Raw genomic sequence first — 18893 nt, forward strand, 5'->3', positions numbered from 1 at the left:
AGGACTGGTCTCAAGTGGCACTTTAATACTTAATATTAAATAACTGATTCAAACTGCAACCAAGAGGAAAATCAGATGACACTCAAATGTTAATCCAGAAAATGTAAGAGGAGAGCAATACAGTGTTCTCAGTTTATCGTACCTGCTATTTTGTACATCTTAGGGAGTTGTGCATAACTGCCTTCTTCCTCATATAGCACCTGCTTAACCACAGTGCAGGAGCTATTTACCGTTTGCATGGTCCAGGCTGACTCAACAGCAATGCCATGCCAAAAGTGACCAGAAGATTTTATTCATTCATTTATTTACCCATGTATTATTTTTAATTAACATTTTTTATATCTGCTTGGACTCCTTGGACTTTGTTGTATGAGACTGAGATTCCTTTTGGGATATTGAGCGGGGAGAATCGCCCTTTAAAGTCTGCAGAAAAAGAGAGAGTCCTTTAAAGCCCTTTAAAATCTGCCAGCTACAGAGCAGTGAAAGTCCTTTGTTGATCTACTACCACCAGAGTTAGCTGGTTAATGGTGATAAACATGCCAGGGGCTAATTCCAACTTTGCTTTGTTTCAAATTTTTGTTTATTGGAGTTTGACCAAGCCAGAAGTTTGTAGAATAGCTTTTGTGTTTGCTGTTCAACAGGAATGAGCTTTTTTTTTTCTATCAATACTTTTTTTTTCTTAAAGAAGTTAGTGGCAGACTAACTTCTTAAAGAAGTTAGACTGCCACTTGCCTGGCAGACTCAGAAAGAAGAACATATCATATCCTTGTGTGTATCTATCACTTCTGTAGACGTTGAACAGTTGAAGCAAGTTGACTGCTTTCAGCAGGCACCAATAATACCCTGTGGCTCTTGGCTCTGAGGGTTTTCTGAAGCTCCAGAAACTCTCCTCCAGGGTAATCCATGGCTTTAGCACAAATCTATAGCAGTGTCAGTGCTTTGGGAGGTGGGTGGAGAGTTAGTGGGGATATTGGTGTTTCTTAATTTGCCTCTTATTGGGAAAGGTTCTTTTTATTTTTTGACGGGTGGTAGCTGTAGGAAATTCTGCAATCAGAGTTTTTCAAATGTCCATGCAGACTGGAAAATCCCTGATACCCACCAGCTAAACTCAGCTATTTACAGTGAGACTACAGTGTAAAATAGAGCTTCTGTTCAACTGAAGTGTCGCACTTTAAATCTCATTGATGTTCTTACACTCTCCTCAAATTGTCCGAGGGTTATTTATGTGTGACACAACTGTCTTTCTAAATACTTGTAAAAGTAGCTTTGAAGACAAAGGTTTGGATTAATCTCTAACATAGGAACATTTTCAGTTTTGTAACCATTCCAGTAATGTTTGAAGGCACTCCAGTGCCAATTAACTGGAAGCTAATAGTTTTGCCAGCGGAGAGAAAGTTTTAAGTGCTGTAAAATGTGTCATTAAAGACGATTCACATTGCAGCATTGCTTCACACTAAGGTAGCTAAATCTCATCCTGCTATAAACATTATGATTATTACTTGTCTGGTGTTTATATTAAGCATGTGTGTGTAGTCAGTCCAACCCTTGGGAAAAAAAACAAATGAGGAATTCCTCTAAGAATTTATACTGCACAAGGTTATGATTTTATTTTCTTTGACTTCCAGTAGCTCTTTCATAAGTGAGTAATGGGTCCAAAAGATAGGAAGTTTCTGTGTCTGTCTTCTTGAAGACTGGAGAAAGACAGAGGAGAGGATGATTTTTGTATTAAATCTCCTGGTATTTTCTCTTATTTTCCATGGAATCCTGTTGTTAACTTCTAGTTTGCATCTCTCTGAAAAGAAAAACCAGAAGCTGAGCAATTATGCTGAGTGCATTTGGGAAAATGTAGATCCTATTTATCAAGGGATGCCTGGGAAGTGGATGTAAATTATATATATCTGTATCCAGCATATCTATCTGACGCAAATGCACTCCCTAAAACCAAATGTGGAGTGCTGGAATCTGCCAAGTGAATTTCCAGCTCATTGTGAATGACACTTTTCATTACTTAAGAGTCTGACATGCAGCACTCCCAAGTCACCTGTTGAATTCTTAATAAAATTTCTTATCATCTTTTTCCTGGTGTCTAATAAGATATGAACTTTCCTGCAACAGATGGGTAAATTGTCCTCTCTCCTCCAATGTCCTGATAGTCTTCATTAAACTTTTAAAAACCTAATATCCTTGAAAATGTGTGAGGATTTTCTTCTCCTGTTTAGATAAAATTAGCAAGTATTTTCAGAGAGCTAATGAGAGGCCAGGAAAAGCAGGCAAATGAGCGCAATGCTTGAAAACAGAAGTTGGAGAAAACCAGATCAAAATTTTGCTTCAACTTCTGTTAATGTAACCAGGGTGTGGTGGTTTGGTGGTGAAATAAGAAATCATGTGTTGAACTGTAAAATATGTAAACCTGGTATCCTAGAGTTAATCTCTTGTACCTTTTGCAGGTGGAGATTTACATTTTACCTTTATATATTTACCTATGGAGTACGGTTCCTGAAAAAGGTAGGCACTTATATTATTATGCTTTCATAACATATCACAGACTTGAAGTCTTGTACAGGCATAATATAAAGCCCAGGCATAAAGTCTATGTTCATGAGGAGTGAAAATTAAAATTTAATTTGCATTCAAAAAATGCTTTGCTACTAGCATTGGCAAGGAATGTAAGTTCTTATCAATATTCAGTGGGGTTTTAAAAGAAAAAAAGGCATAGCAACATGCCTAGTTCACTTGATTACTTTTCATTATAGGTATTAAACTGGCAGTAAGGCTTACCAAAGTATTAATCTCAATTTCACCATCATCCTTACTTAAATTCCTCTGACAGAGGTTACTTTTTATTAACAAAGAAAATGCATTAGTGTTTTAGGAAAAATACCTTTTTTGCCTATGCTTTGTCTAATGTACTGTGGAAGGAGGTTTTTGTGGAGTTTCCCATCAGTGATGTGTTTCACCTGGTTTATAAAGAGAAGGGTATTGAAAGCTTCTAAGCACTCTGAATAGGTCTGTTAACCCTGCAGCAGAGAGTAATATGGATTTGTGGTGCAAACTGTTTTTCCAGTGGGACTAGTTCTCAGAGCTTCTGTGCAAGTTGGGCCATATTTCTGTAATTCTAGGAGGTGAAATTAGGGGAATGGTGCACTCAGTGTGTTCATGAAATCTTTTTTTTTTTTGGTGAAAAATTTGACGCAAGAAAATGTATCCTGAATGTCTCTGGTGCTTTGTAAGGAAAAGAAGTTTACTAATCTTTTTTATGTCTGTAGTTCTGGAGGCTGTCTCAGGTGCAAGGCAGCCTGGTGTGAGCGGGAATAGTGATGTTCCTGTGCAGGGAGGGCACATCAGAGCTATTTAGCAGTAGTCAGCCCCAGGGGAAGTGTGGGCCAGAGCAGCATGCAGTTGCACGCTCCCTCTGTCTCCTTGAACACTTACATTTTATGTGCACTTCATCCATTATAACATGCTGTATGCTTGCTTGGTCCATAGCACTGTGTGTTTCAGACATGCCCTGCAGTGTGATGGCTAATGCACTGAGGGGTTGAAATAGGTCATCATAATCAGGATTGGAACTCACCTGTGTCATTTCTGATACTTTATGAGAAGAGGGAATCAGTGTAATGGTAGGTTAAGTGTTCAAGTTGTCCGCCTTCTACCTCAAATACTTTTTCCAAGAGCAGATTTGGCAGTGAGTGTTCTGTGTGATGAAAAGGACCAATGTACCAACTTTGAAAGAGAAGATGAAGCTTTCTTTGTTACTAGCTGCCAGCTCCAGTCGTCACTGTTTTCTAGGTCAGGTTTAAATTATTTGTGACTGCAGTGGATGGGTGGCCCACAAAATCATTTAATGTGATGCATTCACCTTTCCATCTAATCCTCACTGCCCCCATTCTTGGCAAAATGGCAAATGCTAGAGGTGACCATCCCCATCTTCATTTTCAGACTTCTGAATGAGCTGTTTTAGCACTGAAGGACTGAAGCCAGCATTCACTAAAGCATTCTTTGTGTGTTTGTAAATCACTACAATTTGAAGCATAAAAGATAAGTAACCAATTGTATTTCCACTTTGATCATGTATATACAAATTCTTTCCTTTCTGAATGGAACTGAGATTTTTCAGCTCTACCATTTGTTTCATTTGCATGTCTACAAAACACTTCTTTGCAGAGTACCACACCAGTAGTCATGTCAACAAAACATTAAGTTCCAGTGAGTGCCGGTGGCATTAAACTGACTGCTTTGCTTATCATTAACACAGGAACGAGATAATGTTTTTGTTTTCCTCAGTAATATTTGTAGTTAAATAAATGGTGGCTTTGCTCATTAAGAGTTAATGGTCTGACTGTGCTCCAATTAAATGGAAAAAATATCATTATCTTTGGTGATAGAGAAACAGAGCAAAGAGTTCAGGATTGGCTTGTTTCTTGCTTGCTCATCCTTGGCGCTAAGCAGTGCCTGTGTAATGCTGTAGATTGAAAAATCTTTACAAGCATATGGAAGCAAAGCTTCCAGGTGACATATAGAGACTTTTCACATTTAATTTCCTTCCCTTAATTGCCCATGAGAATTCCAAACTCACAGAAGAGGATGAATTTTCTGTGAGTCTTCTGAAGTCTGTACTGAGATTTGGAAACCTGAAGTTGCATGTAGGTATTCTACTGGGAAAAGAATCATCTGCCTGGATAAACAAATCTTGCTATTTTTCAAATTCAGTGTTGCAGCAAGGCAGATGATACGAGTATGCTGTGGCTATATTTAAAAAATGCTGGGTGCAACAAGCTTCTGTGTGTATGCAGCCGATGGAGTGTCCTTCCTAATGAGTCATCCCCTACAGGAGAACTGAGAACTGGCTGCTGAGAGCTGTCTGGTGGGTAGGTACAATTTCTAGTGGTACATCTAGCTTTCAAAAGAACAGGGAAAGCCATGTTGAAGTGTAAATTTGACTCCAAAAGCATAGTCGAGGGACATAAATGTATCGAAGGCAAATAGAAAATAGCAGGGTGGTATGAAGGGAAAAAACCCGACAGGTAGAGCTCCACTTGTTCTGTTACCAAAGTTCCCCTTTCTTGAAACTACAGGATGTTTCAACTTAAGAAATGGAAGTGCTTATCCTCATGTGTGCACGAACCACTGAGCCAGTGAGCTTCTGTGTGACAGCAGGAGATGTTCTGTTAGTGCCCCACAGTTTCTGTGAGTGCAGAGAAATTGGCTTCATGCTTTTTTGTGAGAGAGAGTGTTGCATTCTGTTGCTCAGCTGAGTTGGCTGATTCTTTGCCTTTTTGGAATGAAATAGCAGCAGTGATACATGCACATGCTGCAGCCCAGAGAGAGGAGTGTAGAATTTGTAAATGCCATTTCAGATTGCTTGTACTCCAGAATTTTAGAGCCTAAAGTCAGACTACCTTCATCTGAAATACATTAAAAGAACTTGGGAATAAAGTGGTTATTGACATTGTTTCTGTATTACAGTTCACCTACTATTCAGATTGTTAACCTTTGATGAAGAAAATAATGGCTGTTATGCACAGCCACTTCATAAAATTAAATTTTCATATTAAAAAATATACTGGTGCTCTAGACAATTTTCAGTCTTTGTAGCAGTAGGACAGACTTGATTATGTCATGAAATTTCCTCAGCTATTGGAAAGCTATTTGCAGAACACATTGCATGTTATATCATTTGGAGCAGAAAAAAATGACCTGCATCAGAATATTCAGTATTTCATTTATTGTTGTACCTACCTGCTGTAACTGCTGCATCTACTTTTTCAAGAAACTAATGCTGCTGCATATTTTGTGGAACAGAACAATAAAAGAAATGCAGCATCTTGGAAAAAGGCATACCACTGTTTGGATTATGTCTGATTGTCTAACTCATAGAATAAGACACCTTGAAGCAGGATGATTTTTTTTCTGGTTTTAGTGCTGAAATACCAAAGCGTGAGTTTGGAAAATATCTACTACCTTGGTTTAGATCAGAACTGACTCTAGCAAACATCACTGTGGCAAAAGCTGGGAAGCAGGGGGTTTACTTCCAGAGCTCTTGGTGTCTCTTTGACTCTTGAATCAATTGAAGCAGGCATTCTGCTGGGCACTTTATCTGCTCTAGTCTGCCTCTGTTGTGATGTTTCCTTCCCACGTTCTTCCCGAAAGGTTGTTATATTATCTGTTACTGAAGCCTTGTAATTCCTTTTGTTCAGTGAGCTTATTTGCCCAATGCTGGATAAATATTCTCATTTAAATGAAGAATGCCAGAGGCCACTGTGGAGCCCTTTTAACACAGGGCTGATATTTGATATTTTACTGTGCTATTAGCAGAGGGATAATGTGATACATAGGCCACTAAGGGAGGAAATGAAACCTGCACTTGGTAGATTGTGCTTGCTTTAAAATTGATTTGGATTCTCAGGAGGGTTTGATTGCCTTTTTTATTTTTTACTTGTAAAACCAATTGCTGAGTTTCTGTAAGTGATGAAAATTTTTAAGCTGAAATCATTTTGGATGTTAAAATTGAATTATAATCTTTTTCCTTTCTGTGAAAGCAGGGCTGAACATTAGGTGATAAATAAAACAATTTCTAATTCACTGAGTGAGCAAGAAAGAATACCCGTGCTCTGGAGTCTTTTGAAGAATGCATTGTGAGAAAGGGGAAATGCCATATTACATTTTTAAATAAGCATCACAGTGGAGAAGGTTTCCAGGAAGGCCATAGTTAGATGCCATCTCATGGAAAAGGAATTTGTTTCAGATTTATCTTCAGAAAGGCATAAAAATTGTTGAGGGTGTTTAGGAGAGATTAATAGAGTGTTTTGGATGCTTGAGATATAAATCATGAGTCATGCTATGAGAAAGATCAAAGCTACTGAAGAAACTTAGTTTTAAATGACTGCAGCACCTCGGTGTACATCAACAAGGAGACTGAATGCATTTTGGACAATGAGGCTTTGTAAGAGAAGGCAAGTCAGCATAGCAAGTAACTCACTGTGTGAGCTGTTGGAAGGTAAGATAATAACTGGATCAGGCAAAAGAGGACAAAGCTAAGCAAGCTGGCAGAATTTATTTGTGGCTGAAAGGAAACTGAAGGGTTTTGAAAGAAAAATAAAAGGAGAATATCAATGGTATCCTAATTCAGAAATAGGATGGCAACAGGACTTTCAAATGTGTACAACAGGGACAAATTTTACATAATCATGGGAAGGAAAAGCAACACACTAATTCGAAAAACGCATCCAGAATTGAATTTCACTTTATCTGTTTTGAATCCAGCTGGGGGTATTTAATAACATCAGAGTAGTAAGTAAATGCTATGTAATCATCAAATTGGCAAGTTAAGCTGGTACTGAGCCACATCCAGCATCTCTGCTGCTGGTGCATTGCACTGGTGTTTGGGGCAGTGAAGGAGGGGCTGCCACACCTCATATCCCCTGTGGGCTGGTTGCTAATTGTGCTTTCAGAACAGTATTCATTTTCTTGGCAGCCCAGCTTTCTGAAAGACTGACATTTCTTCATGGTCATATCATTAAAATGGCAGATATAGAAGAAATACTTCACAAAGTGTTATATTTGGGCAATTTTATGATAAAAGTAGTTTTAATTCATCTATAAACTAAGGTGACTCATTCATACCTGTAGTAAAGCATTAGCTCAGCACTATTGCCATGAGCTTTTCATATTTTTTTATTCAAATTAATGAAGCAGTCCTGTTTTTCACATCTAATTAAACCTGAGCAAAGAGTACATGTTTGGATAGAAGAACAGGTCATTACTAATGTAACTGGTGCTTTGCATTGCCCTTGTTCAGTTGCGCTCACTGCTGAGGGAATGACTTGGAGGAGGATAACTGTATGCTCAATTAAATTAGTAAAACCTGTAGAACAATATGAATTCTTATACCATAAGTGCTTCAAGTCATTAAGCTGCTTTGTTTTATCTTTCAGTAGTAGAGGAAAAAAATCTTGACAATGAATAAATACATCATTGATGATATTTTGTGTTTTTTCCTATTATATTCCCTTCTAATGTTAACCTGTCACACCTCTCAGAGCTTTATCATTTCTTCTGCCTACTGATGCTCTTGGTTACTGGCTGTTGAACAGTGCCAGGTCGGCATGGGGAAGTACTGCTGTAAATTTGAAACTAATTCAGAGTTTTGCTTCTATTTTTTAACTGCTGTTATCTCACAGGTAACTAAAGGAGTTTCTACAGGGATTTTTGTCCTGTCCCCAGGAATTGTAGGCTCAAGAAGAGGAGGAAGAGAAAACTCTTTCCTCTTGCCCAGTTACTTTAGGTTTTTTTGCTGTGGCACAAATTTACTATTTATGGTTTTATACTAAAACTTAATACAAATTTGCCATTTATGAAACAAAATCATATGCAATTTATGATAGTTCCCCTGTTGTCATCCCTACCAGCAAGTCTTATTGTTAGTTGTTTTAATAGATCAATTGCAGCAAACTGCAAGTTATGTCAATAGATCCATCAGCAGATGACAAATGGAAACATCAGAAGACTTGTGTCTTTGCACTTCCTCAGCAGGAGGGGAAGGTGAAAGACAGAGGGAAATGAATATAACATTTTATGTAAGTTTTGACATTCTGGGAAATTATTTTGGCTGTCTTCATTTGTTTTAGAGAAGGAAATGTTATTATGGTCACTGACTCAGAACTGAGCTGGAAAAAATTCCTTGCAAACTGTTTTTTTTATATTTAAATTAATTAACATTTCCCCTTCTGTCTTTCTGTTAGAGGAAAACACAGTATGAGAGAGATTCTCTCACTGGCATATTTTTCATTTAGTACTTCATACTTGCAGCATTATTACCTACACCAAGAAATGTGATTCTTGGGGTGTTCTCTGCAGGGCCAGGAGTTGGACTTGATCCTGGTGGGTTCCTTCCAACTCAGCATTTCCTGTGATTCTTAGTATTTCAATTGTAATGAAAAAATGCAGTGGTTGCAGGAGTGGAAGGGGGAGCAGCTACTTCAGAGTGTCCTTACTCAGTGTTGCTTAGGGCTGTGCCTTGTTTAGCTGTGCTCAGTGGCCAGAGGGCTCAGAGAGGCTCCTGTGCAGTGCCCACCCAGTGGGGTGGATTTTGGCCCGCCTGCTCCAGCGCCTGTCTGAAGGAATTCTGCTCTCCCAGTCAGCTGGGACCTGGTGTGTCTGTGCTGAGAAACAGTCAGCTCCTGCTGCCAGGGTTTTAGTGGCAATACCTGAGAGTGGAGAGTTCACTATTGAAGGGTCTTCTTCACCACCTGCCCATAATGGCACTATGTGATTCAAATACAGTCTTGCCTCTCCGAGGCCCCGTGAACTAAAGAATATTGGCCCTGTGAACTAGAGAAAACCTCTATTTCCTATTAAAAATTCTGCAGTTGTGGGAACTTCCTAATTTTCATACTGTCAGGGATGGTCCTGAGACCTTGCTACAATGTGCCTATATGAAAGTACAGCAAAACACATCAGCTGGGGCTTTTGTTTGGCTTTTCTCTATACAGTGTGTTCCAGTAGGTAGTGTAGGTTCATAAATACCCCAATCCTAAAGATTGGGGTTTAGGCATGAAATTTTATTTGATATTTGCCTTGTATGGAGTTGTTCTTATTAAAATTTGACTCTCCCTTCATGGGCTGCATGCAATAGTGGACATGTTCTATGTCAGTGAAGCAAGCCACGGTGAATCCTGCATAGGAAAGCAGCTGCCTGAGGATTTCCAAAACTCAGCATCAGGAGTCCAATGAATCTGGTAAACACTTGCCATCAACACATGGTATTGGAAGGTAGTGGCTGGCAGAATCAGACACATGCACTCTTCTGGCAGAGCAGCCACAAATAGGAACATAATTACAGAAAGTAGATGTGTAATGATGAGTTTAATTATTCACCACTTTCCTGTATGCCTTTGAGTAACCATAGTATCAGAAACTGGAAACCCTTTGTTGAAGCTGCATGCTGTAGGAAAATTAGGAGCAGTCTGAAATCATGCTACTCTGCAGTGATCAATAAGGGTTGAAGTGCCCTATTTTATTTTTTTAATGATTTTTTCTTGGGATTTTTCCTGGTCTCTTAAAGGTTTAATTTTATGCAGGTCTCCCTCCTACCAAGGTAAGGTTTCCCAAGTGTAAACTTCAGTACTCTCTCTTAACTAATTCCAGGCATGCAGTTATGTGTTGTCTTTTTAAATAAAGTAAATCCATAAATATCCTCTTAGATGCAAATGCTAGGCTAATTGATGTGGTCTGGCATTGTGATCAAAAATAGAAGGCAGCTGCAAAGCTAATGTGCAACTGCTTTGCTTCATCAAAGGGTTATCAGGCATCTGGAGTGCTTGGGTGAATGTGTCCACTACTTTCTATGCACAGTTCTTACAGTGTAGATTGAGGAACTACAAAATACATTGAGTAGTGTTTCTGGGAACTTTAGCCTAGCTCCTGCAATATTTATGTAGACATCCAGCTGCTCTAAAATGTCGTAGCACCACTGGATACTCAGCTTGCTCATGACCAAGCAGGCCTTGAAAACGTTGCCATTACACATGAAGGCAAAAGTTTTTACAAGTTTTGTTTACTACAAAGCAACCAGCAGAGCAAGTGTCAGAGGAAGAAGGTACACAAAAGAGAGGAAATATTTTGATGGCTGTGCTTGGTAAGGGCACTGATGGCTGTCTGGGAGAGGAGGGAGAGGAGATGCTGCAGTCACCAAATTCTGTCTGGAGTGTTCTTCAACTCTGTTCAAGCATTGCCTTAACATTAGGACCTCTCCAAATTCTAATTATCAGTTCCTTTTGCCAGCTTCATTTTCCTCATAAGCTGTAAGTTGGAAGTAAACTTTTATCAACACAAGACCTAAGCTCCAGATCTCTGTACATAATATTTTTAAAGAGAGGAGTGGATGTGTGCGTGGAGCTTACTCTGCCTTTCCAAATATCATTTTTATATAATACATTAAAACTTCAATTCATTTTTTTCTAAAACCTTTTGAACACACGTATATTTGCATTTGAATGTCAAGTGCATCGTGCAGTGATTGTTATTAATCTTGGCCTTTATAAGTTCTTCCATATTTTACTGTTTCCCATTAGCAGAAGTATAATTTTTAATTATGTTTGGGAGTCAACAGTGCAGATTGCTGAGAGGAAAAACTGAGCACTCTTCATTGCAGAAGCACTTTTTCCCCTAAAACCTTTTTTCTACAGACACAAAGCACTAAACTCCAGAGGGAGAAAACCCCCAGTTGTGCAGAAACTTAAAACAGCTTGCTTAGTCACAATACATGAAAAAAGAACCTCAGGAGGTTCATTGACAATGTGTCATATTGTCTTCACTTCTGTAGTTAGCTCTGCCAAGAAATACGAACAACTGCTTGGATCTGTGGAGGATTTATGAAAATTCTATTCCTGGTGTGAGAAGCAACTGCATCCTAAACCAAATTAACAGTCACTGAAGGAAGAGCCTGCACAAATGGATGCAAAATAGTAGCCATGGGTTTTGTTGTTTTGCTGAGTTCTCCTTGTTCCCAGCACGGTGTCTTGTCAGAACTCGGTGATTTTGGGGATAGAGGGGAGCAAACAGAATTTTGATGTGTAGGTGACTTGCAGTGGTGTTGCAGAGTGTCAGTTTATTGCACAGCTCAGCCTGTGCTCTAGGCAGCGTTGGCTGCCAAGGCTGTGCCCTCAGAGCCTGTGGGGCATGGGGCAGCATTTTGAGCAAGATCTGGAGATTTTAGCTTCTTAGGGCTTTCTAAAAGCCTGGGGCCAATTAGATGCTTTCTCTGAATGAGGCAATGGATACAAAACAACCCAAGGCTCTTGGCTAAACATGCAAGCATCAGAGAAAATTTTGGAAGGGTATTTTTGTTTTGTTTTTTTTTTTTATTTCAAAATCCTCAGTTATTTCCTTGTCTCAAGAGAAGTTTTTTTTTCTGAAGGAATTCTTTAAAATTACTCTATTTAATCACAGAGATGGAGAGAGATTTGATATTCCTGTAAAGGAATTATGGTGATTTGTTCCTTAATATTGTAAATCTCAACAGATTGAACAGTTGTTTACATCCCCTGTCACTGACATTGCATTCATTTGGCACTGCACCTAAGTGTGGTAAAACTTCAGTTTCCATCTGAGCTCCTTGATGTTCTGTAAGGCAGGGTGTCAGCATTGTAGGGCTGGTGCTCTGTGCCTAGCATAGTTGGTCCTGAAGTTTTTTAATATTCTGTTTCCAGCTTAAGGGGGGGGATTTTTGTTATCAGGATCTTTGCATTTCCTCTCTTCTCCAATCCCCTTGTGTCCCTCCCTTCCTCAGACATTATATACCAAGAATAGGAAGTAAAATGAAAATTGGGTATTCAGCAGGCAGCAGAAACAGATGCATGTTCCTCAAAAAAGGATTTGTTGTGGAGCCAAGTCACTGACCTTTTCTTCTCATCCAACATGGGACTTTCAGGCAGAACTGTGCTCTGCTTCACAGTGAACTTGGCTATTATGAGGAGGTTTGCAGACATGTCCTAGGAGCACACACAGGACTCACTTGAGCCCTGGAATGTTGGTCTTGGATCCCTTATGATTAATCCACCTTTCTCTAGTGGGACTAGGTCTCACACTGCAGACTGTGTGAGCTTTTTTTTAGGTTGTTGCTGGGTGCTGAAGCCCCTACACAGTATTCCACAGTTGAGAGGTTCACAGAGGACAAAATAAGATGCTTCTTGGTCCAACTGTAACCGTGGTTTACATTTAGGTGTTGAGGGCAGTCTAGGGCTGTGCTCATCGTGGAGGTCAGAGAGGAAGGTTGTGCTTAAAGCAAGCTCTTCCTCCACCTCTTCCCTAAAACCCCCCAGGACAAGCATAACCAAAGTGCCCTGCTGCTACAGCTAATAAGAGCAACTCAGAGATGCCAAGGCAAGTCAAGGGGAAGGGAGACTGGGGAGGAAAGAAGGGTAAGAAGGTGCTGCAGGAGCCCTGGTATTTTAAGTGCTCTTGCCCACAAAGGATCCATTAGGTTTCCAAACAGCTACTCAGAAGCATTTTGTCTGAGATGGCAGCATGGCTTTGTGAGCCTTATGTGGCTCAGAAGGGGCATATATTCTGCTGTATTGGTCTTTGAGGCTTAATGCATACATTCCATTATTTGTCACTTGTGATACCCTGTAGGGCTTTGTGGTTATAGGTTCATCAAGAAAGGCCTATTTTATTTAGCAATCAGCATTTTAATTGCTCATAAACCTCTGTATCTGTAGCTCCTGAAGTAAGCATCTCTACGAAAAAGGCTTAAGATGTCATAATATTTGAAAGAGAAAAATATGCTTTTTTGCTGGGACCTGTAATTTAGGCAGCAAAATAATTGGGTAGGAAGTATCTCTTATCTTTTGATGAATATGATATGAAAGACAGTTACAGCTTTTCAAACCTGGCTGAAACTATGAATTATCCTAGAATACTTGTGTGGATCTAATTTTGGCAACTGTCAGACAGAAATATTTTAGATTCTTTATATTGTCTTGCAGAGATACTGTGGCTGTTTCCAAAGACTTTTTTTTTTTAGTGTATGAAATGGGGGGAACCTGTATAGCACAGTAAATACTATGGAGACATTCAAACCAATTAATTGGTTCCATGAAGAAGTTATTTCTTATGGAGGGAGGGATAAGTTTGGATGGGCTTTAAGCATCCTTACAGCATCCTCAAGAAAGGCATATCAGAAACTCCAGGAGGTCTGTTACTTCAAATGCTGGCATACCTTTCAGGCTACTGTAAGAACTATTCTTTGTCATTTCAGGAGCATTGGTGGTATTGGTTTGAAAATTTTATTTTGTCTTCTTTTTCATTAAAGGATGTATTCAAAAATCCTTCCTACCTAGCCTGATTCTCAGCATGGGGGATTTAATATTCTGCCTAGTGTCTGTTGCTTTGATGCTCACCCATTGTATTTTGGATGAGTCTGATATGATGGTTTGCCTGAGCTGAGCTGCTCCACCTGATGGTGAAAACAGGAGCAGGCCTCCTCTCAGGCAGTGAGGATTTATTTGAAAAGCTGTGGTCTAGGGGAAGCATTTAATGCTGGAAGTGTATGCTGTGTGCTGCCTTAATCCAGGAGACTGGCTAATGATGTCCTGTCCCCTTTGCACTTGAATGTAGAGTAGATAAGGCTATGTAAGGATGAAGGATGGATCCTGTATAGAAGAATACCTATATATAATGGCACATGCGAGGAATCTTCTTTGAAATATTTAAGCTGGCTGAGGTCAAAATTTCCTGTGCTATTGAGAATATAGTATGAGATCTGACCATCCAAACACCAGCTGGTTACTTTCAGTCTGCACTCTTGCAAAAGTGACCTCATGGGGTACCAACAAAAACAGGCAAATTGCTAAAATTCATGTTGTGAAACTCTGAGAAGTCTCCTTGCTATTCAGTTTTCATAGCTTCTATCAAAAAATGTGAATTCTAATCTGTTCTTATTTTTTTTTTGTCCTTCATTAGTATTAAATATATACACTTAACATAGCACAAAGTGGTCTGTACTGACCTTTGTTTTGCTTTTTCTTCCTTTCAGACACCCTGGCTCTGGAACACCAGGCAGTGCTGGAGCGGGTATCCATATCAGGTAACAGTTACAGAGCTGTCTAAAACAAGCATGACACTTCTGCAGAGCTCTGGCCAGTATGTTTGTGTGAATGGGCTACTCAGCATTTCAGAATGTTGCTAATTCCTCCCATCTTGCTTGAGTTCAAGATGGGAAAGATGGAGATAGCTGTCACACTTGAATGCCACACATTAAATTCCAAAAGCTCCAGAGAAGAGTTTGCAGTTTAAGAACGTTAACTAGGGTGTGTGTATATATATATTTTTTTCTTCCTGTATATTATCCCAAAGACACATGAATCCCTGTGACAGTCAACAGCCCTTGACAGACCAGAGACTAAATTAAACACTATTGATCCGAGAAGGAATCCGTGGCATCTTTAGAATTGCCCTACACTATCACTATGTATGGCTTTAGAAATACTAATGCTGTTGTTAATAAAGCAGCTGAAAATCTTCATTTTTTGCTAGAAATCTTCCCCAGTGAGTTCCCTTGCAATAATGGGTATAATAGTTGCAGTTTGTCCCAAGCTCTTTTTTTCTTTCCCTTTTTAAATTACACATAATTAAAAGTCTGTTGGCAGTCTCTCTAACTCAGAAAAGTTATATTGGCCCAAGAGATGGCTTTAAAGGATGAATTTTGAGTTACACATTTTTCATAAAGCTTAAGCATATGTCTATATTAAATTAACACCCATAGCACATTTCCTGGGAATCCAAGGACTGGCTTTCAGCTGCAGGGAACTTGTCTGCAGAGGGAATGGGGATATAAGGTGCAACTGAAATATCTCTTGCCAATGGAAACAGCTCATACCCTGCTTGGGTGCATAGTTTTGCCGGTGCAAGATGCTCTAGAGATGATTTATCTAATCCCTTGGGAGATGTCCTCAGGAGCTTCTCCTTTGCCTGTGTCCCTGTCTGTCGCTGCCATGGAAGGTGTGACTGTCCTGGAGGCACATTTGCATGGAAATTAGAGTAGCTCCTAGGACTGGCTCTCCTAGGCTGAGGGTCAAAGTGTTTATGTGTGCTACCAGTTACTTTCTTTGAAGTTACCCCAATTTGGTTTTGGTTGTGGATTTTTTAAAATTCTTTTACTTTGAAACAACTCTGTAACCACGTTGTATATCAGACAAGATGCTTGGATAAATTTATTTTATTTTCTTTTTTCAAAATGTTATCATGTCCCCAGAAAATGGTTAAATTCTTCAAAAGCAGGCATTCCTATTATAAAGAGCCCTGCTCAAAGCCCACATTTTCATCATGAACAGATGAGACAAGATACAAGTATTACTTTTTTTCTAGTCTACTCTAGCATTGTTTTTCTGCTGTGCTTTAAACCCACATTACTGATATACAGCAAGATGTTTCAAGTAAACTTTCAAAACAGACTTAGCAATACTCAGAATTTAGTTTGCTCTGGGTTCCAAATGGACAATATAATAATTTTTGGTATTACAGTAATGTCAGGGCTAAAACACTAGAAGAGTGAATGTTGGGGAGCTTTATTTTTCCTGAGCCATCAGAGTTTGAAAGAGGCAGCCATCACAATTTTTTTCATATAGGGTGCTTCTGTATAATTCAATAATGCCCTGTGATTAAATGTGTTTCCTATAAACCACAGCTGCCTGTAACATCAGTTAGACTCTTTTAACCTCTTCTCATCTCCATCTTTCAGCCCCTGATGCCTGACCTTCATTACTACTACATAGTTGAATTGTCATTCTACTGGTCCTTAATGTTTTCTCAATTCATTGACGTCAAAAGAAAGGTAAGAACAATGAGACTAAAAACACAAGAGCTTTAAGCTTTAACATGTTCTTTACTTGAGGAGTAGCTGTGTTACACGTGCAGTGAACTGGAAATACAGTTCTTTCCAGGATTCAACTCTTGCAGATATTCATCACTGAGAAACTGTGATTGTCTTACTCTGTTCCTTGTTGCTGTAATGTGAGGCTTTTCTGCACATGGAAAGAAGAGCCTGGAGAAAATATTGAAGGGCAAATAGCAGAAGCCAAAAGAATCTTCTGCTTTCATGCAGTGACTTGAATGGAATAGAACGGGTAGTATCTGTTACAAGTACTGTTTCTTCTAAGACTTAAACAATGAAATACCAAGAAAAGGGCAAGACTGCCTCATAAATTCACATTATCACTTTGTAAGGTAAGGTCTGTGAGGGCTTTCAGATTTTTCTACAAAAGGACAGCAAAAACATTTAATATTAAAAAGTGATGTTATATTTAATTTTTACCCTTCCAGTCACGTACTTGAGCATTACTATTAGAGAGTTGTTAATGAAAAAAACTAAGACTATATCCAAATAGAAATATTTTTCCAGAATTAGTTGCAGCATGTTCCAGTTTCTGAGTTCTCTCCTCTGAGGAGAATCCTAGTCCATAGCAGAACAAGCAGCACAACAATGACTCTGTAATAACAGTCCATTGAGCTATTCTCACAGGGGCTTTAATGTTTCAAAATTAATTTTTTAAACATTTGAAAGGATTTTAATTTTATAATATCTTTATGTGCTTCCTTCAGCTGTCATTTAAATAAATGATTGTGGGCTATGCTAATGGAAAAATTTTTGTTTATTAGAATAAACAGGAGCATAACCCTGAAAAGAGTAAATGAAGGATGCATTATGACCTGAATAAACTTATCTGTCACTTAGAACCACAGTGTATTCCTGAGAGTCCTATGCCAGAGCTACCTATATAGAAACACACTCCTCTATTTGCATTTCCAGATTATTCCAGAAGCAGAAATCTCAAGAAAGCAGCCACAAAATTTAAATCCATATTGGAGGATAAATTGTAAATAAAACAACCAATTTATGAAGAATACATATAAATCCATTGCTTGCATTGTCTGTAGATGCTAAACATTCTGTTAATCATGAGCTTGGAATGAATATAACTTTCCTGTTTCACAAACTGAGATAGAGGCAATGCTTAAGGGAGCTGTATGATAGTGGAGATGAATTTAAATCAAGAGTAATATTGACTAATATGTTACACTGCAGGGGCCAAGTCTTGTTTCTTAGTTATAGATAAATGACTTGTACTTGTTACCAGAAAAACCTTAGGGCAACCTGCTGTGGAAATAGGGTGGGACATGGAGGTGGGGAAGGGAATTGCTAACAGCCTATTGATGCCCCAGCCACAGCTCCTGAACCCAGAGCACCAGATGCAAGCAGTGTCCCAAGCACCTGCTCTGTCTGAGAATGTGCAGTGTCCAGCAGAGAGCAGGAGCACATCTGCAGTGCAGTGACAGCAAGTCAAAAGCCTTTCATTATCAGCACCCAGCAGGGAGCAGGGGAGATGCCATATTTATAAATGACCTATTAAACCACTCACCAGTTTGGGCTGTGGAGACAGCTCCTTTTGTGGTGTAAGAGGAACTGATAACGAGGAAGATCAGATTGAAGAAATGCAGCTGTGCCCTGGTGTCACACAGGAAAACTGTTTGGAGTGCAAGCTGCCAAGGAAACCCACTGAGCTGAAGAATGTTAGTGCTAGAGACTTACAGCAGTTGGCAAAAAGGAGTGCAAGCTTGACAGAGACACCAGTTCTTGCAACACCATAGTAGTTCTCTTTAAAAGAAGGCTGAGTTTAAAAAATGTGGAAGCCTTGCAATGCACCCCATATGCAATGTGTGGAATGGTGCCCACGTGGAGCAGGGATCTGTTTGACAGGAAGTAGGAAATTTGCCAGCTAATATCGAGTGCTATTGTAATATTTCACAATTGGCTTGTATGGAGCAGATTAACAGCTCTCAACCTGAGTAAGCTGTTGATGTTTTCATGTTGCAGTGAAAGGAATATTTTTATCTAAATCTTGATTATTATTTTAGGTACTTTAAATTCAGCAGCAGTGGCTGTGTTGTATTCTGGGATGGTCAGAAGTGCCCAGGCAGTCTTGTGCACTGCAGGAATTCAGCCAAGTGTTTTTTTTTCCATGTAGCTGGGTTTGTCTGAAGGAGAGGTGCAGTGTGTCCTTGCTGGAAGCAGCAGCCCTCAGCGCTGGCCTTATTCCAGAACTGGTCTTTTATTTACTGTAGATCAAGAGAAATGTACTTACTGTTTTCCATTTCCATTTTATTCTTCTCTGATGAGAAGAATACTGAAGCAAACTGATGACTTCCAAAATTACTTCCAGGGTTGTTTTTTTGTTTTTTTGGGTTTTTTTTTTTAACTTTCAAATACTTGTTTATCTTTATTTAGGTGTTACAAATTCCACCAGATTGTCTTTGCCTGACTGGAGGTGTGAGCAAACTAGGCTGCTGCACAAACCTACTATTGGCATTAAGTCAGTGAACTGTGTGTATCAACT

General features: G+C 39.2%; 1 protein-coding gene across 1 annotated transcript in view; it reads left to right on the forward strand.

The window, feature by feature from the left end:
* CERS6 (ceramide synthase 6) overlaps nt 1-18893 on the forward strand; it is a gene marked incomplete at its 3' end in the record, with an annotated part of 87568 nt that overhangs the window by 44552 nt on the left and 24123 nt on the right. The window contains exons 4-6 of the mRNA XM_084209352.1: nt 2448-2505; nt 14537-14587; nt 16241-16333. Coding sequence (XP_084065478.1) covers nt 2448-2505; nt 14537-14587; nt 16241-16333 — 202 coding nt within the window. The remainder of the gene's footprint in view (nt 1-2447; nt 2506-14536; nt 14588-16240; nt 16334-18893) is intronic.

This window comes from Fringilla coelebs (genome assembly GCF_963513975.1).
Source record: "Fringilla coelebs genome assembly, chromosome: 7".
NCBI classification, from domain to species: domain Eukaryota; kingdom Metazoa; phylum Chordata; class Aves; order Passeriformes; family Fringillidae; genus Fringilla; species Fringilla coelebs.